We start from the raw sequence: 27,929 nt of genomic DNA, 5'->3' as shown, positions 1-27,929 counted from the left end.
GTTTTCAAGCTATTTCAGGAGTAGACTGACTGTTGCTATCTTTTGAACCATGTCACTGAAAAAAGGCAAAAAGAAGTAATCATTATTATTATTATTATTATTCTGAAACCTGTGTTTTTAAAATTCTGTATTTTGTGTTTGTTTTACTGATGCATTTGATTTCACTCAAATAGTAAATGAAAAATACTACAGATGTCATGAACACATGCACTTTGATTATGTGTAGTAACATGTGATACAAATATGCATGTTGTAAAAAATTTCATCTGTAGCAGTTTTAACTTGATGGATTTTAAGTCATGTGATCATAGTGTTGTTCTGATAAGTGCTGATAACTTGATAGTATCCAGATCGCTGTCAAATATTCCAATGCTCACACATTTTACCACGACGAAGGGCAGAAATAAAACTACGACCAAACTTAAGACAAAAAACTGTCAAAATTAACAAAAAGCAACACCACAGTTTTATTTAAACACAGTGACCAGTGAGATGGGGTTTCAAAACATTTTACTGCTACATCTTACTCTCTGCACCTGCTATCATGCTCGTAAGGAAGACCAACAGGAACTGCTACACACCCACAGTTACACACAGTCACTGAGATTTATACACCGCGTCGAGGCAGCACATCGAAGCCTGGGTGGAGCTGGAGCAACCTACCTAGGGATTCTGTATTCAAGACCACTTTGCATCTGTCACCTTCAGTGACAACTCACCACTTTGAATCCGCGAAAATGCAATGTACAAAATAAAAGTCCTTGTGATATAGCAGCATTGTATTAGTCACAGTGCACCTCAAAGAGTTATGAAGATTATAGTCAGTACATGAAGTTAGAAACATTTGTCTAGATACAAGAACCAGTTACTACAATATGAAAATATTACATTTGCTCAAGAGAAACAATCCATTATGAAAAGGGAGCGAGCGACAAGAAGAGGTTAGATAACATGAGTTTCTGGATAGTGGGATCAAACAGCACAGTATTACTATGATAGTCGTACCTGAAGAGTTCTTACCCCCATTAGAAGAGAGGAGGTGATCTGCTTTTGTCTTAAATCATCATCATCATCCCTATGAGTCCTTAAATTCAGTATTTGGTGCAGGAAATAACACAATGTTTAAAAATGAACGATAAAATACAAACAGGAATAATTCAGTTCCCACAAATAAGCAATAGGCATGGATATACAGTTCTCAAAATGCTATCATACACACAGTAACGACGTTCCTCTTTTCAACACAAACAAAAGATTGGAACACATACCGACACTCACAGAGACACTGACCCTTCAGTTCATATAAATGAAAGAGAAAACGTTCGGTATTCCTTCGATGTGTCTCTCGAGTACGAACATCTGAGGTCAGCATCGACTCGGCTGCACAGCAAGTCCATACCATGTGGAAGTCAAGAAACTGCCTCCACAGCCATTTTGCATATAAAGTCTGTATAAAAAAATCAAGGAGCAATAGCAACAGGCCCTGTTCAAAGGTTTTAACACTACACCCACTGTGAGCTGAGCTGGAGAGACCGGACGAGGGAACGGCTTGTTTGGTTTAATGTCTCTCCAGCTGTAACGCAGGCGAGAGGTAAAAACAGGAATATGGTTTGTTGAGTCATCTTTACTGAGGTCTGACAACAAGTGCAATACTGCAACTCAAAAACACAGCAGAGGATCCACGCTGTCACTGCGGAGGTGGAAGATGTTGATCTGTTTAAATATAAAAGAAAGATTCATGTAGAAAATGGCAAATACACAGATATATATGTGCGTATATACCCAACATGATGAGGATGTTTGACTGTAGAAAAATATATAGCCTTTATCAAAGTCACTTAGCCAGAAAATAAATCCAACAAGCAAAAGTCAGCATCATCTCACAGGGTCGTATTACACCAAAGGACCAAATTACACAAGGCTAAACTGAAGGCATTTTGGTTTTAGAAAGAATTTCCATTTTTTCAATCACAAGATTAAATATGGGAAAAGGGCAACTGGGGCAAGACAATTAAAGGGGAAGAAAACCTTGAGAATAAAGTTTTAATGCTACAAGAATAAAATCATAACCTTATGAGAATAAGATTACAATATTATGAGAATAAAAATTGTACTATTGTGAGAATAAAGTCACAAGGTTAAGCTTTGTGTCATTTTAGAGGAGGAATATCAGAAGATCAGGCTGTTGCCTGCTTTAAAATGAGGAATGTGGAGCATCTTGTTAAGTTATACTTCAGTATAAGTTTTACAAATGAGAAAATATTTAATCTTTGAATGATCAGCACCACATTATCATAAATATCAGGACTTTGAAAAGATTGTGTAAGAAACTGTGTGTATTGCGAAGAAAGAACCACACAGGACTTGGAGGAAACTGCCTCTTTAGTTGAGGAGGAAATGTTTGAAAGCGGTTGACTGGATATCGTCTTGGTTACATCTGGGTGTTGTTCAAAGACGTTTTCTCTAGAATTAATGAGACTGCCCATCACGGCTTAGAATGCAGAAGGAGTGGAACTCTGGCAAGTACGAGTTCTCCTTGCTGCTTATTTCCTTTTTTTCCTTTGTCCTCATAATATAATGAGATTTTTCTCATTGAATTACATCTTTATTCTCGTAATATAATGAAAGTATTCTCAAAATCTCAGGATTGCTGTCCTTCAAAATGGCCGACATACTTCATTGTAAGTTCCAATATTACAATAATAAAAAAAACTAAAGTTTGTGAACTCTTAACTCAGGAGTGACATTTACATTCTGTCACACTCTAGTTTGGATTTGTTTGAGTTTGTATGGTCACACTTTTGAATCTATATAAAATCAATATAATCAATAATAGGCTGTGTTCCAAAGCCCCGGACTTCCAGTGTGCATGGGTGTGTCCCGGTCAGTCTGCACAGACATTTACTTCAAGTGTTTTTACAGGACCTAGAGAACAAGGTCAACCATGAATCTGTCCTTACACCTAGGTCATATAAGATTACATTTTTTAAGTAATGCTCGACAAAATTATTTTTCTTTTTGCAAATGTTCACATCACTGCATATATTAACAGCGTGCCATCACAAAATGTTTGTGGCAGAAAATGTGCAAAATGACTTCCATCCTTAGCAAACAGATTGGAAAACTCTTCTTTTCTTTAAAATGAATGAACTGATATTATATGGAAGCTGTGGTACTTTCAACATCCTGCAAGTCAAAGGTGGACATACTGCAGATTGTATCACATCATTGTCAGCCCAGATCAGAGGGGAACAGAAGTTAATGTGCACGGGCACATTTTTCCGGGCCTATAACTCTTATTTAATGTGAAAGGAAGAGATCTTAAACCTTAACAATACAGAGGAAAAGTTCACAGTGAATCGAGAAAACTTCTGTAATTAAACTAAAGCCTTCACACTAATGAAAAATATATAATGCATAGTCAAGAGGGAGACAATTAAGAACTTGAGTGAGGACGATAAGGCAAAAGAACAGCTGATCTTAATCTAATCTTAACCAAACACCGTGAACTGTTGTTTCACACACAAAGGAATTCAAATAATAAATAAAGTAGATTTGGCTTCAAGGGAACTCATGCTTTAAAGTAAGATTGTGTAAAAAATTAATTTGTTAAAACAATAGATGCCAGTACAGATCAGAAATTGAAAGTTTAAAAAAATACAAGCTTGTAGTTTCACACAGTTTTTCACCACAACACAAAATGAATAGTTTGGCTCTTTGTTCATGACCAGTCAGGTTGAGAAGGATGTTAAATGTTGCCTCTTTGCTTTTTTTCTCCAATAAACCAAACTAGCATGTGCTGTATTGAAATTTGAAGCAATCCCTCTCTGTGCAACATAACAGGCTCTGTTTTCATGCATGAATTAACTTTTTACATCATAAAAAAATAATAAAAATAATGCATCTTTTGAATGATTAACCTTGGAAGAAATAGTGCACAGTTGGAGAAGGTCTGTTGTCTTAAAGCACATTATAATAGCAGGACAATACCTGCTGACACACACCTATGCTGAAATACAGTGTAAAAAAAAACTACAGATCGGCTCTTAATATGTCTTAGTTGAGCTTGTATCAGTGTATTAACCTGTGAGCTACTCACTCATGAGAGTACACAGCATTATTACTGACTTGTGATACTTTTTCTTTGCTTATACACTGGCTCTTTCACTGAAATAAACTAAGACATTCCAATGAGCTGTTTGTCTCTTTTGCAATACGTTTCCCAGGTTAATGCTGCTCACATCCCTACTAGGCCCATGCTACTCAATTGCACAGTTTTCAGGAAACAGGAAATTCACCAATAGACATGATGATATTGAGCAAAAACAGTGACTGAGGTCTGCGTAACAAATTCTCCTCCCTGTGAAGGAAATGCACAGGGAATGCACAGGGAATATAGTGCATCGTAATGGCCTGTGTGTTGCTACATGTGATGGGGATATCTGAGTGGCTGAAGTTAGACGTTAGCAGCTTTCCTTGTATGTGTTCACGTCCTGCATGCATTTGTTCTTGATGGCAACTGTTTCTCTGTGGGAATGTAAGTGATGGGAACACAAAGGAAGAGGCATCAGAGATAAAACAGATATCTGAGAGTGATGTTGGATCTATACAAAATATTGGCACATAAACAGTATACTGAATGATGAAGAGTTACGACTTTAACAAAACAAGCCTCCAGTCTTGTGTTTCGCCGCGTTAAAAGTGCACAACGCGCCAACATTTTCCAGTTGTACCATTTCTCTCTCCAGTGTGCCACTCTCTTTCTCTCATGCCACCATAATCTCTCGTCAGCGGCATCCCCATGTGCTCCTAACCCTTATCCTTGTCTCAAACCTGCGTCTCCACACCACTCAGTTTAGGCATCAGGATGCGAGGGGTCACCCCAGAGTTGAGGTCCCTCTCGAACTCCAACAGCTGGCCCATGAAGTTCAGATTCGGGGACACCACGGGGCGACGGCTCCGCACGTATTTGTAGGCATCTGTCATTGTCATGAGGGTGTGCTTCATAAGGTAGGCGATGACAATGGTTGCAGAACGAGAGACGCCGGCCTGGCAGTGCACCAACACTCCCTGTCCACTCTGATATGCCTCCTCTGTGGATGAGAACAACAGAACAGATGAGCGATGGGTGTATTCAGGCAGTGAAAAATGTTGCAGGCTGGCGAGCTGTGAGCAGCTCTGAATATAAAACAGCATCCCAGTCATTAGAACTGACAAATAACATACATTTTGTAAAGGCCTGTGAACAAGGTATCAAATCTGAGCACAAACCAGCTGATTCCTGAATGTAGACACATCACCTCATGCATGAAAAGCTACCGGTGTCCAGCAAGCAGCCACAAACATCTAAATACACTGTGGAGTTACAAGATGTTGCATTTCTCCTCTTTTGGTAGAGGCAAGCCTCCTCCCCACACTTCCTGCTGCTGTGCCAACATTTCCTGGACTGCTCTCTTCACCAAGTGCACAGAAAATTGATATCAACTCTTCATTAAACTCCCGACACAGTAAACAAGCTGACACTCAAAATGTCAAAGCAACACAGTGGGACTTAACTAACTGTATTGCAATTACTGAATTTCAATTTGTAATCCCAAATCATTACTGAAAAACAATCACATTACTGTAATGTGTTACTAACAGTGCATTGACATATATGGATTAAAAAAAAACTAGGACAGTGACAGCTACAGATAATTGTGAATGAGACCTGGCTTCGCCCACTGTGCGTGACAGACTCTATAAGAACACAGCTACACTACAGAGAAAAGTTTAGAAATGCTCAACTTTATGACAAATATCCTCTGACACAAAGTAAGCATCAGTCAATAAAAATCATCTTGATTCTAAAAGAAACACAGAGTTTGTTTTACTCCAACACATGAAGGAACTTGCAACAATATGGAGAAAAGTGTGTCTTTAAAAATGGGTCTTTTACAAGTTATTGGCACATGAAAAAACAGGGAAACATATCACCAATGTTTTAGGTGTGAAGAGTATGTCAATTTCGTCTTCAACAATAAACACCCAGCCAACTATGTACTCAAATATGTGAATTCACAGTAGGTGTCTTCTAACTGTCCATGTATAAGAATATATCAGCAGATGGGACTCTCACCAATGAATTCAAAAACCTCCTCAAAGTACTGTCGAAGGTTTTGCTTGCTGTTGTCGGTGGCTGGCAGCCTTTTGTAGCGCAGTCCAGAGTTGACGTGGTAGAGGGGAAGGTGAGTGGTCACGTTCACCACGTAGCCGATGTTGAGGCGCACCAGCAGGTCCAGGTCTTGAGCGTCTCTCTCGTTCCCCAGAAACAGGAAGGGCAGGATGGGACTGACCACAGCGTTCTCCGCGTCAGGAGTCATCAAACTCTCATCGGACAGACATGCCGGCAATGACGAAGAGAGTGGCAGAGAAAGGTGCACTGGAAGAAGACAAGACAGAGAGAAAGTGTAGCTACAGATCATGAAAAGACCAGAAGGATACTTGAAAAGGTATATAGGGGACAGAATCTGGCCTAGCTAAACCTTTATTGAAATCACTAAATCACACTAAGTCATATTAGTCTGGAAGCTAATTAGCAATATTTGTTTGCTATAAAACATGTGGCAATGAAGACTTTTGCTTATTTTGTAGCTTTCAGCTAAACCTGAAACAACTGGTTTACGGGGAATTGGCTCAGGATAAAGTTGAAACCAATAGGGATTCTTTGATGGAACAATACTGCTAAACAGCATTCAACCCAATATGACCCAGCTTTAGGATTTAACAATCTGCAGCCATTGTTTCCCTGTGGTGTTTTTTTTTACCACTTGCACACGTGCATTTTAAGAGATTCTTACTTCTGCTGTTCTCCTCATCTTGCTCTCTGTTCAGGGAGTTCAGGGCTAGGTGAAGGGACTGAGCTGTCGGCAGAGAGTGTCCTCCCTCTCTGTCTCTCTGCCAGGGTTGTGGTTTGATGAGTGTGCTCGGGGCAGACGGTGGAGGCGAAAAGGACACAGGCGAAGGCGGGGAGACAGAGCTGGGAGAAGGGGAACGAGGATATGCCACATCTCCATCTTGCTCCTGACCATTGTCCATTCCTCCATCTTCTGCTTTATTCAAAAGTCTCTGCAGTGAGTTCCAGCCTTCGTCATAGCCAGATCCTGACCTGCGGCCCATAAAATCAAGGGCAGCCATTCTTCCCTGCTGAAGCCGCCGACGGCCAGCATGGTCTGTATGCTGAGACTGCCCATATTCTTGGAGGTTTTGACAGTCCAAGAGGACAAGGCCCGTTCCATTACTGCCATTCTGGGCCTGACTTGCACAGGTCTTCGCTACCCCTGCTCCCATTCCAGCACATTGATTCTTTTGGGCTTTAGAATGGGTCATCTTCTTGGCCAGTTCTTCAGGCCAGATAGTACGCACGCTGTAGTCATCATCATCGGCTTGGAACATACCCGTCGGATGTGCCGCACCGATGCCTCTTCCCGGGGGTTTTCCTCGACGAGGGTTGAATGTGACCACTATGGGGTCGCTGCTGCAGTAACTGCAGGTGGAACTACCTGTTTGAGAGGCTTTGGGGTTGCAACCCGTGACACAGCTCTGTATTGCCCGCAGAGGGGCTGAGGAGGACAGAGGGGTGCATGGCAGGCATCCCCCTACCAGTTTTTTCCGAAGGATAGCAGGACTTTCAAAGTTTCTGGCCTCACCAGAGCAGGAGGCACAGCGGAGAGGTTTGAACAGGCTTGCTCGGCAGTCAGACACAGTGCTGTTTGAAGAGGAGGTGTTGGAGGTCGAGGCAGTGGAGAGACACCCACCCAGATTTCTCAGACCCATATCTTTGCCTCCTCTCTTCACTGCTCCAACATTGTGAGCACAGGAAAATGAGGTGGAAGAGCTTCCTCCCCCTCCTTGGCAGTTAGCAGAGTTTGCCTTACACCCTCTGCATCTTACCAACCTCCAGCAGCCGCAACTGAATGGGTGGGTGCAGTCAATGGTGCAGGTGTGGTCTGGGCTGGGGAACCCTCCGGCATGGGAGGAGCACGGGGAGAGGGGCAGACCATGAAGAATGTGGGGACGGTGATCCTTGGAGCGGGATAGGTTTGGCTGGCTGAGTTGCTGAAACAATACTGGGACATTGGTGGGTTGGGAGGGAGGGGATGTGGGATAGTTGGAGTTTAGGATGGCAGCATGGGGCACAGGGACGGAGTTATGGTGGTAGGGTTGACTATGACTATTATGGCTTTGTTGAACAGTTCCCAGTTTGGAATTTTTCTTGTGACCTACAGAAGGAAATTCTTGGTCGCTTCTTTTAGGAAACCTACTGTTTTCCTTCTCCTTTTCACCCCTGAACCTATGCTGCTGTGCCTGAGCGGGGACGAACTGCAGGACCCCTCCAGGGGAAGTTGACAGCTGACTATGGCGACCTCGCTGTGACTTTGTTTCAGCTCCACCTGGCCTCCCTGTGGTTCCACTTTTTCGCTCACATTGTCCTTGATCCAACTGTGAAGAAACACATTTCCCTCTGCCACCTTTTACACTACCGCTGCGGCCTAACGAGTTGCTGAATCCTCCTCCTCGTCCTTTTTTGTCCACAGTCACCCTGATATCAATAGTATGTGTGTGGGAGGGAAGCCGTGGGCCGAGTGTTACTGTGCCATTGCTATGGCAGTGGCTAGGGTTGTGTCTCACCCCCGTTGGTAGAACAGGCTGGTCGTTCTTCGATTTCTGCACACGGGAAGATCTGCGTTTGCATTCCAGAGTCAGAGATTTACAGGCTGGTGAATAGAAATGTGACTGTGAAGGGTGGAGGTGAGTAGGGTGGGCGACTCGTCCATTAGAAGAGGCTGATATTTGAGAGGAATGCTGCGGGATGGTTTGTGGGGAACTCTCGCACAGGACTAAGTTTTTAGGGCGCTGAATGACCACTATGCGCTCGTCAAGAGGGAGGGGAGGCATCTGGGTTTATGCAAAGCTGTCCATTGAAGAGGGAGAGAGAGACAGAAAGAGATTTGTCAGAAAAGGACTGTAATTTAAACAAGCACTGAAAATGTGGGGCAGACTTTACATTCCATCAGTTCAGACACAACCAGAACATATTAATGTAAAATTATGAAAATTGCCCTGCAGCTATGAAATATTTACAGACGCAGTGGATTCACAAACTGGAATTGTGAGCATATTTTTTTCCACTTTTGATCCAGTATTTTACAATATTCTGTTGACTAATTAAATTTAAAAACAACTATTTGTGAAATGTAAAGCCCCAAAACCACAGACAACAACAAAAGATTTTTATCTTTTGCATATTTTTTACAAGTGAAGTTTCTTTTGCAAACCAAAACATATAAAAACAAACACAACTTATATTGTTACATCTCTGTTTTGACCATTAAGGTGTCACACATGATGTATTTCCTTTGACATTTGCTGGAAATGAAAGGAGACATTAAAGATAATACCCACTGAGGTGCATGTTTGATTTGAATGGATAAAACAGTTGTTATCACATCTGCTGAATCCATTATTAAACATACAACTCACAGTCGGTTACCTGCTTATACCAGGGCACCTTGCCAGCCATCAAATGCATATCTGTTATAACGGGAGGTTGACATTCATTATGAACTAAATTTGAAACTGTTTCCCAGTAATATCATTACATTAGTCTGTAAAATTCAAAATCTGAAGGTGCAAGAGTGTACACCTCTGCAAATGATCCCAGCAAATGATCCCAGCTAATCCCGATCGCACGGAGGCTTCTGAAAAGCTGCTTCATGAGAGCTGCAACAACCTTCAACCCCCCGAAGAATCCTCATTCTTAACAAGATACATTTAGTCACATGAAATAATAAGTCAGGCCTGGTCAAGACTTAATATATGTACTGTGCATACTTTTCCTATCAATATATATATATTTTATATATATATTTTTTGCACGGCTTCATCCGACTCTCCCAGTTATCTAATGGCTCATTGGGATTCTTCACTTTAAAGGTTGTGTAATACTGGAGAGCCATTAGATATTCTGAAATGAAACCCTCCCTCCCTGCAGCGCTCCAGCCTGTTCATCCTGCCTCTGGTATAAACTAAATTAACCGACTCCTTTGGGCCAATTTAAATGAGCATTTGTCCAGGCCATGGTATAAACAGAAGGTCACCACGCACACAACCATACAACTGAGCTGGAGAGAAGGCTTTCTCACCATGACACAGCTAAAAGAGATACACTGGGTGTCATTTGTTAATATGCATGTTGTGATTACATACATATCGAAGATTCTTTTTGTATCATTAAATTCCCTTTATGATTAATGGTTTTAATAACAGGATGGTACAATGACTACAATAATTCAAAAGATTTATTAGGGCTGCTCTCCAATATAAGGATGAAATATTATTGTGGTTAAAGTGAAAATCCACCCTCTGATACACAGACTATTTAATTAAATCAATCTGAGACATGTGATGCACCCAGGAGTTGTTTGGTTGATGAAGTCCTTTCATTTACTTTTTGTCACACTGGCTATAGGAGTGGCTACACAGTTCAGGGCACATTTTAGCATGCTAATGTTAGTAGCCTATATGATTGAAAGCACAGCTTTAAACTGATCATACCGATGGGGTAAATCAAGCAAAAGGACCAACTTTTTTTGATGGGTCGTTGTTCTGAAACCATAATAATTAGATGACTTTTTTTTTATTTCCATGGATACACAACAACCGGAGGTATATATATAGTATATATTGTTTGAAACAAATACACTTCTGTTTTGCAGTAAAATCAATGTAAAAAAGTGACTCATCTGACCCAGTTCTCCCCTACAGTCTGTTTAGCTCTTTAAGATGTAGAGGATATTGGTATCTCAGCTTCATATTCCATTTATTGCTTAACTTGTAAAGTTTATACATACTGGCAAGTCTTGAAAGAAGCACATCTCTGAAAATGTGCACTTCACATTTCAAAAGCGCACATTTTCTAGCAGTGCTTGCAGCACATGTCTCAAGAGCTAGCACCTAGCACCACTATGAGGTTTTGGGTAAAATGTCTTTTATTATCAGCTCAAAATGTTATTGTCCAATACTTTGACGAAATACCTTCAAAACAAGAGAGATAGAGCCTAACAGTGACGGCTCTGGTTCTGGAAGTAAATTTCACATTCATTTTCTCTATTGACGTTTCTTTAAATCCTTGTAAAATGTCTGTATAAAAAGTCTGTAACCAGGCCGATCAGCTACAACATGAATCAATGATGAATAAAAAAAAGTATTGGAAAGAACACTGAACATTTAAGATTGGAGGAAGGAAGGAACTACACATCCCATAAACCATTATAAATGACTTCTTTCTAATGACTTCCAGCTTGTTCTTGAATTTACAGCAGCATATACCATTGTATCATAATCTCGTAGCTTGTGGTAAATCTACCTTGGATGGTTACAATATTATGACTGACTGTAGTCTAAAAATAAAGGGTCAGTTCATATTACGGTGTCAAGCCATGCAGATACTTTCAGACTCAGATGAAGGCAGAGCACAATCTATCTGCATGGCTATATACCAGATGTAAGCGAGAACATGTTTGTGAGTGAGTGCTTTTGCAGGTGGTACATCACATATCGCCTCTTTTACAGTGTTTGTTAGGGTGAATGTTTATTTTATGCTTAAACCCTGTGAGCCACAATAATCTCTCAGGGAGAAGAAGACCAAAATAAGGGAGACTAGGTGGAACAGATACTGAGGACAACACTGGTTATAAAGAAAAATACAGGGGGGACAGATTTTAACATGACACTGTAAAAACCACAGACTACAGGGGAGGAAGGGATATGTCACACTAATCTGGGGATGCCTTCAGTCCCAACAGAACACAGTTACTGACCCATAGAGAGAGCAAACCATGCTCCCGTGTCCCCGTGCTTATATCCACGCACAGAGTCCGACGATGGCGTCCTCATCTTTTTTTTTTTCTTTTTCCTTTTTCAGCCTTGCCTGTGGTGGAGGGGGTGGGGGTTACATTGACCCAGTTTTGTCATGGTGGCAGTCACCATCACTCTGATCACTTTTCCCTCACACACTGTAAACTGCAGGCGAGTGGCCTTTTCACTCACTCATTGTTACGACTCCCGCAGACAAGCGAGAGATGGAGAATACAAAGTGTACCAGGGATGCCTCTCGGAATTTCACTTAAAAATGAAATAAATAAAAGATCATCCCCTAAAGTAAAAGGCTGATCATCCAACGGGCCAGTTACACTGAAAATAACAGATTCTTTGTGTGCAACATACATCATTTTGAATGTTTACATATATGCAATATGCAAAAGAAATTACACTACATGTGAGATTCATTATATGAGATGAAACAAATCAGGGGTATTTAGGGAACTTCCATCTATATTTGGGTACAATTTGGTGCATTGTGAGGGGTCTGTTGGGCATTGGTAGAGGTGTGTGCTTTACTGAGTGACATTGTAGTTTCTAGTGTTGTCTCTGTGTGTATTTCCCTTTAGGTTTGGGGAGTTTTTTACCGATTACTTTTGGTACATTTACTTAGATACTTAACTTTGGTGAAATCTTGAGTAATTTGTAGTTTACTTGAGTATTTCTTGTTTATGTGACTTGATTTGCTCAACATCAGCAGCCATAGTAGTAATTAAGTAGTAACCTACTCCAGGGAAGTTATGTTTTCACCCCTGTCCCCGGTTCATCTCTTTGTTTATAAGCAAGATTACATTACACCATTACATGGTGGAAGCATGTGTTAGGAATCAGGGAGGAACACATCACATTTTAGTGTGGATCCAGATCAGGGGGAAGATCCAGGCTTTGTTTATCACTTTCTTTAACATTGTGAGATAGATTTTAAATTTTAACATAGAGAATAACTCTTCAGACACATTTAGGTAACTGATAACTAAAAGTATGTACAGTTTGGTGCAGCTTGATTGAATTGAATTGGACTGTTGGGCCTTGGCGGAGGTATGTGCACATGCCATTTTTGTTAAAGATTAAATAAGTAGTTACAAACCTTTTTCACTTAATTGTGACCCCTTGATAAAAAAAAGCAATTTTAGAAGACAATTAAAAAAAGGTAAAACAGCTAAAGGTAAAAGTACTGTTGATTAGAAGGTTAGCTGAAATGTAATTGAATTTGTGTTATTTATGTGAAATCCCAGTTGGTTGGCCCTAATTAATCAGTCTTCCTCACACATTAATGGAATCTGATAAAAGTCTGTAAGCTTCCTGCTCCGTCAACATACAGTACATGGTGAGTGCTGTTGTGTGCGTAGATAGTAATTGTCTTTCAAACGGGAGCCGTCTCAATCTGCCTCATTTGGAGGCTACAGCCAAACAGAACAAAGTGCACAAAGAGAACAGGCTTGTTCGATGATCAAAGACTTGTTCTTTTCAGTTTGTGATTTGACAGCTTTTCATTATCGCTCCCTTGTTAATAGCCGCAGTTGCCAGATCCTAGTTAGCATCAGAGGTGGCAGCCAATCTGAAAACTCTGACAGCCCAACAGAGAGCAGTGTCACTGAATGCCAACAGCACATAGAGACAAAGGCACAGGATCATTGCTGACCACGGAATTTTTACTGGACATGTTTTAAGTCAAATATAAGTACTCTTCGAAAAAGAAAAAGGCCAATGGCCTCGTTAAAGAATCTTAAAAATTGTATCTATTCCCTCTATCACAAAAAATTGTATAGTGTTCGTTTTAGAAGTTTAATTGCAAGGCAGACGTCTGTCCTCAGTTTAATGAATGTCTCAAATTTCTACATCACCGAGCTGCTGTGGCTGAAGAGGTAGAGCGGGACAGAGCCCCTTCAGCTGATGAGATAAAAAACAGCCCTCACACTCTGCTCGTGTATCAAACTGCACAGTGAAGTAACAACAATAAAAACACTTGTTTGACTGGGTAGGTACCTTAGAAAATAGGCATGTTTTTAAGCATGTTCTCTTTCAGTTTGAGAGCAGGACTTAGAAATAGAGCGGGTCGCCCTCTAAGCAGAGGGTCAGTGGTTCGATCCCAGTCTTCCCCATTCCAGTGTCCTCAGGCAAGATACTGAACTCCAAATTGCCCCCGTACCATTCTAATAGTGCTGCACATATAGATGCACTGTATGAATGTGTGTGTGTGAATGGGTGAAAGGCAAAACTTTACTGTAAAACGCTGTGAGTGGTCATCAACACTGATACCCCAGCTTGTGCTTCGATTTTCTCTGCTTGTGTTCAAACTGAGCGCTTGCACTCAGATTTCCTGCCCTCCAGCTTCACCTCCTCTTCTTGCACTCAAGCTGCTTCTGTGCACGCATGAAACGTCTGCTCTCGGATTCGTCCTCTGCTCTTGGATTTTCTCTTCGGCTCGGGATTTTTTTGGGGCATAATTCCCCAAGCAATAGAATGCCAGGTGTAGTGATAACATATGAAGGAGAACCGCAAGTAGAGGAGCTGAAGCTGGAGCGCAGGAAACCTGTCCAAGCAACAAAATATGTGACTGCAAGTGCACAGGCTGAGCACAAGCTAAGCAAATCCAAGCCAAAGCAGGGGTTATCCGAGTGCGAGCGCAGGGTATTGGAGTGAAAGCAAGACCAAATCTGAATGTGAAATTCTACTCTCCAAACTGAAAGACCACGCTCTTGAATAAAGATAAGAAAGAAACCCATAGGAAAGTTTGATCTATTTGACCGACTACTGCCATTAGAGGATCGCCAATATTAAACTGTGTAAAATGTGAAACATTGTTGATTACAGCCAGGCTACAACTGAGCAAAAATCATATTATATAATAACCAAACCTATGCGTGCTGATACTTCAGAGATAGCTCACCCCAGTGTGAGAATGACAGCGAAGTGCCGAGTGCACAACAGCAGCATACTATATATTAGGCAACTCATATCACAGTGTGAGATTGCATAATATATCTACCAGGGATATGACTCCAGAGGTTGACAGTAAACTGTGAATAAGTTATGTGCACCTTTCAGAGGAACTGAGGCATAGCAGCTACCGAGGATCCTATTTTAAAAACTTTGGACATGTTGCGTCTCATATAAGGCTGAATAAACAAGTGCTGCAGGATGGATTAAGCAGAGGGGAGCCAAATGCAAATGTATGCACATGATCATGGCTGTATTAATATATAAGGGAAAAGGCTAACTTATGCTAAGCTTTGCAATCGCAGTTGCTGCTCCTGAATTCGAGCTCATGAAAGTGTAATGATGAAAGGAAATGTTTTAAAAAAGAAGAAGAAGAGGAAAAAAGGAGCCACTTAGTTTCAGTTGAGCCTACGGGGGAGATCATGACGCCCTCCCTCCGCTCGCTAACCCACCATCAGTATAAAGATAACAGCTTTTTGGTCACAGGCAGGAGAGGAGAGAGGAGGATGGTGCACATGCTAATAATCCTCTACATGACTTAACACTTTCTCTCCAACACCTGAGGAAACCCTGCATCTGTCCATATCTATGCTTTTGAGGGTGGCGGGGGGGGGCTTGAGTCACTCCGACATCCTGGACAGGTCGCCAGCGTGTCACAGGGTGGTAAGCTACTGGTTAAGCTACTTTAAGACATGCACTGAACTCCGGACATTATCTGGATGGGCTGTATGGGAGGGCGCAAATGTGCGAGTGAGAGACTCTCCAAAGATTTTCTCCAATGTTTCTTCCGCCAGCTTCTAAGTAAAAACTCCTGAGAATGTCCGAACGAGCCAATGTGAGAAAACTGCAGGAGATCTACCACAGAATTCACTGCGAGCGAGTGGGCATGTTGATTACGTTTCTAACACGCGGCAGATGTAAAAATGGAAGAAAATAAATAAATAATACAAATATCAAAAAAGTGATGCCATACACACGTTTTTGAATATAAGGGCCAACATTGGTATTGATGGACTATAAACAAAAACACGTGATCTACACAACAGTATTAATAGGTACAAAAAACCTTGCTGTGAGTCAATCATCTGCACAACCATGCTGCCCAAAACCTCCACCATTACATTGGTTTACTATTTTACTATTTCTGTGTTATATTATTTATGAAGGTTAATACATTTTGTCATGAAAAGAGACGTAAAACTAACATCCACTGTACTAAAGGGCATGAAATGATGGGGCTTCATATACAGTAGATAGTGGAGACTGTACTCGTTTGATGAATGTCACTGCATCCTATGAGTCAGAGTGGAGATACTGTATAGGCATCATTATGGGGTGCCCGGTCCATCTCCAGCTGTAGAGGTGGTGCAGTGAGTGTTTTGGGGGACAAGCTGTTAAAGGAGGGGTGGGGGGGAGGGGGTTCTGTTTTTGGGAGCAGATGGTTTTCTGGCTGTACAAGATTGATGGTGATCCCCTCTCTCGCTCCGACTCAGCTTTATGCGGCTCCTTCATCAAAAGGCACCTGACAGCCGAACACCCACACAGCAGAATGGACACGCCGCAGCAAAACCCAGGCAATAACACGAGGAAGCGCTGTTCAATTACTGGCTTGTAAAATTGCTTGAGTTAGGAGTTATTCCTCTGCTGCTGCATGATAAAGGAAGGTTGTTTTTTTCCATCGTGGAGGGGGAAAAAAACGTCTGTTTCGAGATAACGGATGGCAGAAATAAATTAGTCATCTGAGTCACTTGTTTCCAGAGGGTGATGAGCAGGACGTTTCTGTTCGAGGACAATCCACATATCCACGTTTTTTGCTTGTGAGCTGGCACAAAATGATCAGCTGCTCTCTTTATATAGTCGTTTACACACTAAACCAAACAGACACATGGAAGAAAGAGCTATGGGCACTGGTCACATGAGAAAAACAGTGGGATGTACATGAAAATGTACCAAACAACACTGACTATCAAAGAGTTGGTGGAGATAATAGATCCACACACAGACTGATGCTGATCTTAACAACTACACTGAACAGGTTCCTGCAGAGCCGCTGTTTCGAGAGTAACAAAGTGTGTTGACTGAGTTACACTGGCAGCGAAGTGACGGGGGTCACCGAGCGGCTCCGCTGAGAGAGGAACAGGTGCTGCATGATGTTAACCGTGTCTCCGGTCATGTCATGTCACTGGCCTCCACCACTGTGATCTTACCAGCAGCAAAGTAGTGGTGGAATCTTAATACACCTATAAATGTGTGTGAAAACTGGTAAATTATGACAAATTGTTACTTCATTGCTTGGGTTGAATGATGCCATTACACAATGCCTCTGTGAAGGCAGCACAAACCCTGTAATTCCAACACATGAAACCACACAAGAAATGGATGAAATGTGATGTTAAAGTAAAAAAGAAAAAGCTTGTGACATGAGAAGATCAATGCCAGTATCAGTTTGAACAGAACCTTGTTGCTTCCCCCCTGTTTCCAGACTCAAAGCTAAGATCTAGTTTCATGTTCAACAGGCAGACATGAGGGAGGTATCAGTTTTCTACATGACTCTTGGCAAGACAGTGAATAAGTGTAGTTTTCAAAGATTTCCTGAAAGATGCAGATCCTGAACAGGGGGCAGATTCAGGAATTTCTTCTCCCTTTATTTAATATTTTGAGCGTTTTTCAAAATGTTCCCCTTTATCGTAGGATAGGAAAATGCATTGTTCTTGGTGGGAAAAAATCAGGCATGTTTAAGGGACTGATATGTACGAGGCGAGCAGGACTTACACAAAATGAACACACACAACAGAATACAACTGGAACGGCACTCAGTAGTACGCACCCCTCCGCTGTGGCCCAATCAAGCTGCCCCAAATTACACCCTCATCCGAGAAATCAGATATACAAATATCCTGGATCCACACCAAAATTTAATGGGTTCCTCCCTGACCCACACCACATCCTTTGACCAAGTTTCGTGGAAATCTTTGGTTTCAGTGTTTTATTCCTGCTTAATTCCTTAATGGAGGTACTAAAATACATGCTTTAGATCTTAATAGTATTTGAGGGTTTAAATGGCCCAAAGCTTTGTAACCACATTCATTAGAGAGCTGCAGTTGTAACTGTTTTGAATGTTTAAACTTTATGTATAAAGCCGATTCAACTGAATTCTGAAAGACTTGACATTAACCCACTGACACCTGGTTCCTTCTCATTACATCCTCACTGTTGGTAACTGAGTGAGTCAAAGCCATTTGGGGTTAAAACGTCTTATTCAAGCAGCCTCGTGTGCAGGTCTCTCTCACAGTCATTATCATTCATATCATACTTGTGAGGGGCAGGAGGCGCTTCACCCTCTGCTGCTGTTCCCCACCTACAAGCCGTTCTGCTGCAGTGACAAGCTGGATGCTGTGACTCCAGCTTCACTGGCAAACTGCAATGCATTGGTGCTCAGCCAAATGTATTTTCAGGATTGAGCAATACAACAGAGAGAGTGTTTGGCTTGTTTAAGTTTAATGCCAAAAAATGTTGGAATGTTTAAATGCTGATAACCTTGATGATATTTCTGCCTCGCTGCAGACGTGTGAATGAGTTTGATCTCTCGATATTAACATCTATGTGGGAAGTGGCTCTTTTCTTTCACGAGAGAAACGTTTGCTCATAGCAGAAAGCGGTCACAGCGTGTACACCACCGAAGAGGTTGTGCTTTCATTCCTGTCTGTTTGTTTGTTTCGTTACATTTGGGTGCAGATCCGGATCAGATCCAGGATTTTGTGTGAAATTTGGTGCATCTTGATTGAATCTAAGATGACTGTTGGGCCGTGGACGAGGTACGGGCTCCACTGAGTGACATTCTCGTCTTTACAAGTTTACATCTTTGGTGTTTCCATAAACTGCCTCGAACTAAACATGACATGAACACGTCACAACAGATTTCAAATGATTTCAAGCTGATCACAAACAAATATAGGGAAATTAATGTGAGCCTCATCTATCAAAAGAGTTTAGCCATTGAATTCATAGGATTCTCCAGGCGTACATTACGAGGTAGCAGTGTTAATTATTTACCAAAGTGAGGTGTTGTTGCGAGAAACTTTAAGCATCGTCACAGGAAAACACAAACTTACATTACGTTGTGCAGTGGGACGAGGAAAACAAAGGAGCAAATTAAGTTAGACAAAAAAGGTCTGGATTGTAAAAGGGAATAGCCACCTGAGAAATGAACTGAGCCATGAGGGCTTAAATCATTATGACTCACACGCTAATCAGGCTTAAGCCACACAGCTAATGATGTAAGCTTTACTCAGGACAAAAGAAATGACTCTCAACTCGGCTGTATGTGACTCACATGCACAAATGAATGTGTGCTTTGTCAACATTGGCATGATAAGGGTTCAAGAATGACACACACGTCATTGACCAAGTGTTTAATGTGACGCCTCCGCACGTCTGAGATACTGCTCCTGTTGTTTGAGTGATCCGGACTGATTCAGATTCCACGTCGTAGCACTGCAGTAATAAAGCACTTGGGAACGCCATTAGATCTCCATTTTAACTGCTAATCAGTGTTAGCCTTTTGCTAAATGTGTTCTTCACTCGAATCGGCGTTGTTTCGGCGTCTCATCATCAGAGCTCCAAACCACCACAGGCTACTGAGGGGGAAGTCAAAATAATTACATCACCTCATCTCCACCGTCGGCCGACAGAAAGTGATGGAAGCAGCAGCACAAACCGGGCCAATCAGTGAGCAGCGTGATAGGAAGCATTCAGCGACTCCACGTTCAGTCGAACTGATTTCACACTGAGAGGAATACCTGGCTTTTTGGACACACTGCGGCAGGATAATCCTCACACATCCACAGTGGTGGCTTTTATTTTATTATTTAAGAGTTAAAAAATGGATTGGTGGTGCTTCGGCTGCAGAGCAATAATTCCTCAGGGTGCCACAGAATTCACTGACATGTTATTTTATTATGGAGCTACTATTTCCCATATGCTCCAAGCCATAATCTACAATCTTCCAACCAATGCTTGCCAGGTGTTCCTAAATCAAGGCTGGTAACTAAGGGTGACAAGGATTTTATTCCTTAATTGAGGAGATTAGATATACCAGCAATTTATCTGTTTTAAACCATTGCTTAAAACGTATTTTTATGGAAAAGCTTTTAAATGCCTGGTTTTTAATTGGATTTAATTATTATTATTATTATTATTATTTTTGTTGTTATTATAGAAACATTATATGCTTAATCTTTTATATTTAACTCCACTAATCAGCACACTGACAACTATAAAAAAGAGCTATGGCAGCCAAACTCAAGACCCATTGTAATGTCAAAATAATGAGATGGGAGATTCACTTCTGTGCAGTTTAATAAGAAATGAAAAAAATGACTTAATTCTTAAAATAGAACTCTAAGAATAGAAAGTGAGAAAAGCAGCTTGGAAAAAAGCTTTTTGTGGTTTGCTGGGATTTGAGTCCTCTGCTACGTCAAGATAAATAAAGAAGAAATATGGTTTGAATGAATATTAAAATCTGTAAAGAATGATTTCTTTAATGTAATGGTTATTTCTGTGTATACGCAGCATCACCCCACAGAGCAGCTGTCTCACACACTGAACCTTCAACGTGTCAAAAGGACAGACAGGCATGACAAATACAGTCATTCAGATAAATTAGTAACATGCCCACTTAAAGCTTTTGTGTGAGTGTGTTGTGCAGTAATTGATCCGTGTGTGTTTCAGTCTATTTTCATTTGAACCAGGGGAGGAGACTAAGATGGAACTAAGATGTCACCTCAGCCTGAGAGGAACCAGTTGATTCAAACAAACTCAGCTCCAGGCTCCTCGGTGTTAATTGCAGGTTCAATGTGTCCTCTGACGATTGTGTCTCCTGCAGATCTTTGCCCTCAGAAAAACAACAAACAAAAACTATCTATCTGTCAGGAGTTTCTCAAAATGATAAACAAACGGCCATATCGGCGAGTTCCACTGCGTTAACGACTGTCTTTATCTGTTTCCCCTCTGGAAATTAAGCCAGACAATCTTTATGTCCTCCAAGAAGAACCCTCAAAGAAAGTATGAGTGTGCATGAAAACGACGACGCAGGACCCCCCCCCACACACACACACACGCACACACTGTCACAGCATCTCCCTCAGCCTCATAGCCGGCCTGCGGCATCAACATTCAGAGGGATGGATGCTTGATAAAATCATTATTATTAATGGTGCATGGGAGATTTTCAACGCTGTTGTCGAACAACAACTCTGCAATGTAAGAAAGACTAGTTACACATTTTATTGTCTGATCTCATATTTTATCCTTTAAGGTGTAGTTGGGTTATTGTGCAGTCAGCTACTAAAAGTTTTTATATGAAGTCTTCTTATTATGAGATGTAATACAAAAAGTTATAATGTAAAATGACATTGGTCTCCTTTGTTCAGTTAGATTAATTTGTATACGTTCACATATGCAGATTACACTAATTTGTAGGCTATACTTAAAATTCCAGTGTGGGAAACTGAGGTTTTTAATCTCATATTTTACATTTTTTAATATGGTTGACAAATAACTTTCTAACCTAGAACTTAAATGTGCAATATGTAACTTCAGCCACTCGGGATCTCGCAATAAAAACAATGGCAAAATACCCAGTTTGATGATGTCGAGAAGCAGTGAGGGATCATCAGAGCTGTTGTCTTCACCAGCATTGCCGACGGAAATCTACCTGACATGATATGAGGTCATGTATTAAAGTTTAATTCATGCTAAGCAGCAAACAACAACAGATTATCATGATCCATGAGTGACCACTACAAATAGTCGAAGAAGAAGCAGCTGACTGGCTGGCAGTGTGTTTGTCATTCATCATACATTGTTTTCTCCAGAAGTAACAGCAGAGATGGACAAAGCCACGGGTTGAGCAGATGTGATGACGACCACAATTAAACATCCTGTTACCTTAAATAAATGTGGGGATTTCTTTGGGTTTGAACATTGTTAGAAACATTTTGTATAATGTTAGTACACAAGTCAACAAAATATTGATGTTTTATACAGCTGTTTTTAGACATTTGAACAAAGGTATTGTTGCATATTATGTCTGTAACTCCTATCATACAATCCACAAGTAATTCATGCTCTTTTTTTCAGAAGCAGCTCCTAAGATCACTCATTCACTTCTCTGTCGCAGCAACTACTGACCTTTTCCTTTATTGATTTACTTTATTGACTTTACAAAATGTCAGCATACGGTCATCAGAGTTTCCCAGGGTCCAGGAGATATATACGTGACCCACACTTTAAAGAGTTGCAATTATTTTTCAATCAATCAACTAATTGATGAATCAGCAGATTTTTTTCAGCTCTATTTTACAAACAATAAACAGTTAACTTGTTTTTGATGAGCAGAGTGTTGAGATTTCAGACAGTATGTCTCATCATCTTGGACAGGTGCAGAGTTGCACAATGATAGTTTTGCAACCATACAATGCAAAGCAAAGCATTGTGGGTGTTAGCAGAATGTGTACTGTACATTTCTTGTCAAAAAAGCATAATATTTCCAAAAGTATATATGAATATGTGTATATAATATATGTGATATGTGATATGTGATATAAGTAGGGAGTGATTTTGGATGCAGCCACAGTAATGTGGGGCAAGAGACTATCCCAGCATGCACTGGGAAATGAGCAGGGAACCAGAATGAGTCTCCAGTCAAAACAAGCAGTTGAAACTGTGGGCAGTTTTCAGTTCCTGCTTTCCTGACCTTTGAGTCTTGGGACTGACAGAATAAACCGGAGCACTGAGACAAACGGGTACAAACCAGAGCTGAAGCTATTCGCCCATCCAGTTTCCAAGCAAAAAGTTTGGTCAGTTCTCAATGTGAAGAGCTTCTGCTCCCCCTTGTCTTACACCATCGTAAACAAAAAGAAATTGTTTGCTTTTGGAACTTTTGGACTAAACCAAACAATGAAAATGTGATCATGCAAGTTGATGGACATTTTAAACTATTTTCCAAAGACTAAACTAGAGTAATCTCGAGATTATTTCAATCTGTTGATTGAAAAGTTACTTGCGGATGCTAATGCAAAATCCTTAATGACAGTAATCTCAAAGAAATATCTCATTAATATTTTCAGTGTTAATATCTCCTCCTCCTGTAAAATCTCTTTGTTTAATTGTAAACAGGTTGTTGCATTAAACCGTAAGTAAAAAACATTGCATTGCATTTTATATTTAGTCTGTCCTTTTTTAAAATTATTTGATAAGTTTTTGTGTTAACAAAAAAAAACGCTAAACAAATAAAATGAATTCATGAATTAAGTGAACTAAAGGCAGCCTCAACTGGAATGTCACTCATAAGACTACATTCCTCCTCCAAGGCCCAACAGTCTTATGAAGTCACATTTAAATTCCTTAGATCCAGATTTTTGGGGGCATCTGAACCAAAATGTACAAATATCAGTCCCCTAAACATTTTTCATCAAGACCTAAGAATTATTCTCTAAGAAATCAAGGAAAAAGGTTGAAATACATCCTATTTTGCAACGTTAAAGAAAGAGGGAAAACAATTCCTGGATCCGCTTCAGAACTGGATCTGCACCAAAATCTAAATGGTTCTTCCCTAACCATCACAACCTACCACCAAGTTTCATGGTAATCCATACATACAAACAAACCAACACCGAAAACATAACCTCCTTAGCTCCTGAGCTGGATGATCACTGTGATCCACATTGTCCCAACACAGAGTCTTCCTGCAAATGCACTGCAGTGTTTGCAACCTGCCTGCCTCACCCTACCACTACTTGTTGAGAAAATAAAAGAGTAAGCTTCAACTGTAAAACGTTTGAAAAAGAGAAAATCCATACACCTAAAGCTCCTGTTAAAGGATTTATTTGCCAGTGACGTTTGGAGCACAAGGCTCTTTCTCAGACTTCTGATAAAGAAACAGAGTCGCCATATTAAATACCCACAATCCACTTTGAATGAATAACGTGATGTATCACCAACACAGAATATATACATATCATAGATATCATAATAAATGCATAGAAAAATAGTGTAAAATATAAACCTACGTATATGATTCATGACACATCGAACGTTGGTCATAATGAAAAACTATTAGGCTCGTCTCGGTGTAGTTATATGTTAAAATATGGAGTAACACCATAGATCAACATTCAGTGGGATGTATTGAGAAATATCTAGAAAAAAACATGTTATCAATAGAGAACTCAGAGGAGTCATGATGGAGGAAGTCAAATCACACGAATGGTCTCATACCAACGTTTTGGGGCCAGAGTGCCCATTGTATATATGATATTTTAAGGGCGTATGTTAATATCTCCCCTCTGCACATGCACTAAGTGTAGAGATGTTGTGTTTTGCCTTAGAAATGTCTACAGCCACTATGCAGGATGTTATCTTGTTCCCGATACTACTATGAGTCTTTATATATCTGGTGGTTTTACCTACAGTCCACATGACATGTTACCATGTAGATGACACTGGCTGTGGAACGTGTAATTATCCCCTTTATGTTGTGTTTATTCCTGTATGGGAGGTGGTTGAAGGAGTTTCCACTGTAAACACCCAGTATGTTTGATTTCCAGAAGAAGCCTTCCAAATCACTCTCATCAGCCAGCTTGTCTCCTCCTTCATGTCTGCCAATCCACACAGGCACATCCTTATACCCACAATGCCCTTTGTTTCTGCTGGGTGAGTGCACTTCGACAATGAACTGTGTGTCAATAAATCACTGGCTGCTGCACATCTCTGCTGCTCTGCCTCTCATCAGCACCACCACATGCAGATGGACCAGATATCGTGTTTACATTCTCCCACTGCATCATGGACGTGCACAGCATAGAGCTAAAGTGATCTGGGCAACTGCCCGTTTACCCTGAGCTGCCCTTCTGCTTAAAATAGGTTTTATTTTTATTGTGGCTGCATAATTATGAGAAGCCCAATAGTTGCTAAATTCTACGAAATTAAATCGGAAAGAAGAATTTATTTTCAAAGTTTAAATATTGTGGTTTGCATTCAGATAGATGATAGATGACCTAGCCGTGCAAATAGTTTACAGCAAACCGATCTGGACTAATGTGTTAACTTTCCATAGCAAGGGGGGGTGATGCCTTTTTTAGGTTCCAGCAATGGCCCCTCAAAATGTGTGTGCACGTCCCTGCCCTGTATTGTTTGTTAATTGGGGCTATACTCTGCAGAAAATCTTCAAGTTCCTGTTCATGGGGTCGCTAGATGGCGCACTGCTTAATTTCTCCGTATCTCTGATCGCATTTAAGCCTTTGAACCCAGAAATAAGAGCAGATGTGGGCTGCAGGGCCCGAGACCCCAGGCCGGGACCCCCACTCACTCACTGTGTTCAAGTTCAGCTTCGTGTGTTGTCCCTGACACCTTCACACGTCTGCACTTATTTACCTCTACAAATACCAGCCTGCACTCACCACGGCGAACACTGACTGCTGACATCCAGCGGCGAATAACATGCACGGTTTGTTTTTTTTAAATATGTGGCATCAATTTGACAGCAGATCAGAAACACATGAATAGCACCAAGACAGGATAAGATATATATGTTTGACTCTGTATATAAGCTGAAGCTGCTGATGGTGGGGGGGCTGAGAGGCTGCAGGCCGACCACCACCAGAAGTAACGTTAGTAAATAAGAAAGATCACTTACATCAAGAGCGACAGTCCCGTGCCGTGATCATGGTCTGTGCGCCACACAAAGAGAAGAAGAAGAAGAAATCCTCACGTCTGTAGTGGCCCGAGCTGCAGGACCCGCCGCGTTGGTTCCATCCAGATGTGTAACACCACCTTCCCCGCCTGCTCCTCTCTCCATGGATTTCAAAACACGGGATTTATATGTACATGGAATTATTATAACAGTGATGAATAAAAAAACGAAAAGAGACTTGACATGCACAGCTCTGCCGGGTTAAAAAACAAAACAACAAAAAAAAACAAAGCGAGAGAAATAAGTAGATGTGATGAGAAGGTGCTTGGCTGACTCAGCTGGCGTCACGTCTGAAGCGTGTGTCACTCCGAGCCGCGGTGCGTGTGTGTGAGGACACACTGACGGGGGTGGGGGTGAGCGGGGGCGGAGGGCTCTTTTGTCTCCGCTGTGCATGATGACATCATCCCAGACCAATGGCGAGACGCACGGGACGGAGGGGCACAGGGGCGAGCACGCAGCACGTGCGGAGCCGGTGGGAGGAAGGGGAGGCTGATGAAGAACAACGTATAGTTTGCATGAGCCGTCACTGAATACCGTCATATTTACTGTAAGTATCTATGACTGTTCACTATTGACCACACGTGCTGCGTAATAGCAGAGTCACTCCAGTGGTTGGAGCCAGATGAGCTACTTCAGTAAAAATATCTATTAATAGATTCATGTATATATGACAAAACAAAACAACTGCATTGTTGAAGTAAATGTGTTGACAGTGTTGTTATGATCTTTGATTATTAATTATTGGTATCGTTTTTGCCAAAATGCACATACCAAATGTTGCTCTGCAGATAAATTGTCCCTAATTTACAAAGACCTATTATATATTACATTGTTATATTCTTACAGTAATACTCATGTATGGAATCGTTTTCTTGAAAACACTTGAAAATTAACTATTTGTGTTTATTTTATCCTTCTCAATTGATATTAATTTTAAATGTTGTTTTATCATTTCATTTATTGTATTTTTGTATTACATCATTTGCTGTATTTGATTTGGAATGTTACTATTGTTGACATAAAATTATAGCGGCCTATAACTGCTGTTGTGAAAAGTGCTCTACAAATGAAAGTCAATAATAATAATAATGATAGTAATAACAACAACAATAATTGTAATTATAATCCATTGTCTGTAGCTAAAAGTATTTAACATCCACTCAAGAACTTTATCTTGTCCTGACCTGTTTTGTTTTGTTCAACAGAGCTTTTAATTGTGAGTCACAGTAAGAGCAGCAGTGTTGGATTTCAAAATGCTTTTCTGACGTCTTAGGTAGTTTAGGACATGTCAAACTAGCCCTTTAGTCAAGTAGTGTTAGTTGGTTATGGTTAAACCTGGGTTAACATTTTTTTCTTGGCCACTTGGAGGCAGTGCAACAAACTGTAACTCTGACATCATCTCCTGGTTCTGGTGAACATGCTAGAAAACAGCTGCTTATTTCCACATCCAGCAAACATGAGGCAACATTAGCTTCACGTTGAGCTGTAAATCTGTCCACCTGGTGAATATCAGTTCAATATCCACCCTCTTATAACCACCAGAAACGTATCAAACTCAAATATCAGGCCTCACTATATTTCACCAGGGGTTTGCTAATATTATCTGTCAGGTGCTGCATGGAAAGTTTCTGTTCAGTGGGTTAATTGGAAGTTATTCACTGACACCAGCAGCCTCCACCTGCTGGAAAGAGAAACACGGACGAGAGTGGTGAGAGTGAACCGAAACAATAAAGTTGTTTAAAAGCTCTGTAGTGCTGAGAGGATCTGCAGTTATGTGAAAACTTCCAGTTGCGTCCCCACTATAAGCAACAACATTCACTTTGATCAAAGTCATTTGATGCATATCATTCATGTTTATTAGTGCAGCGTTAAACATAGAAGAACCGAAACCTGTCAAATACATCTGTTTTGTAAAAGTCTCACAGGCTGCTGCTCCGTAGCTAACGCTGAAAGAACGAAGAACATAATGAGAACAAACAAATCAATAAAATATTACATATTTTCTTATACAAGGTCTTTATCAGCCGTTCTCTTCGCCTGCTAATTCCTCCACAAGGGCGCTGCAGCAAAACCCAGCATGCTCTCTAGGCAGCAAGTACAGTAGCCAATCAGAAGGTGTATATGCATATCAAGTCCATGGCTAAATTCTCACTCAATATAGCATAGAGCAAGGAAATCCAGATTTGTCTACCATAATGAAATTAATAGTTTGTAAATAAGAACCATAATTTAGAATAGACAGTAATTATTAAATGCTGTTAGATTATTAAACATCCGATATGTTTAGCCTTTTTAGTTCAGTTATTTAGTGTCA

The 27,929-nt window shown here is 40.8% G+C and overlaps 1 protein-coding gene across 2 annotated transcripts; it reads right to left on the bottom strand.

Annotated features, from left to right (window-relative positions):
• Positions 1–443: 443 nt before the first annotated feature.
• On the bottom strand, positions 444–25,928 carry si:dkey-175m17.7. 2 transcript variants are annotated; one of them, XM_035177732.2, is made up of 4 exons: positions 25,559–25,928; positions 6,840–8,953; positions 6,119–6,421; positions 444–5,093 (listed from the first exon to the last, which is right to left on the bottom strand). In XM_035177732.2, exons 2-4 carry the CDS (start codon positions 8,935–8,937, stop codon positions 4,828–4,830), a joined length of 2,667 nt encoding a protein of 888 aa, XP_035033623.2. In that variant the 5' UTR covers positions 8,938–8,953; positions 25,559–25,928; the 3' UTR covers positions 444–4,827. The 2 variants fall into 2 exon arrangements, with proteins under 2 accessions (XP_035033623.2, XP_047199457.1); XM_047343501.1 differs by lacking the exon at positions 25,559–25,928 and having other exon boundaries at positions 6,840–9,102.
• Between the last annotated feature and the right edge of the window lie 2,001 nt (positions 25,929–27,929).

The sequence above is a fragment of the Hippoglossus stenolepis genome, chromosome 15 (genome assembly GCF_022539355.2).
Source record: "Hippoglossus stenolepis isolate QCI-W04-F060 chromosome 15, HSTE1.2, whole genome shotgun sequence".
NCBI lineage: Eukaryota > Metazoa > Chordata > Actinopteri > Pleuronectiformes > Pleuronectidae > Hippoglossus > Hippoglossus stenolepis.
Note: the sequence above shows the minus strand (reverse complement) of the source record. Positions and strands in the feature narration are given on the sequence as shown.

Bases quoted from the DNA above. Each gene is read 5' to 3' on its own strand.
- si:dkey-175m17.7 (XM_035177732.2), bottom strand. From the start codon at position 8,937: ATGCCTCCCCTCCCTCTTGACGAGCGCATAGTGGTCATTCAGCGCCCT. The intron at 6,422-6,839 runs GTAAGAATCTCT...GTCTTCTTCCAG, and splicing joins AGATGAGGAGAACAGCAGAA to TGCACCTTTCTCTGCCACTC. The intron at 5,094-6,118 runs GTGAGAGTCCCA...TCTCATCCACAG, and splicing joins GGAGGTTTTTGAATTCATTG to AGGAGGCATATCAGAGTGGA.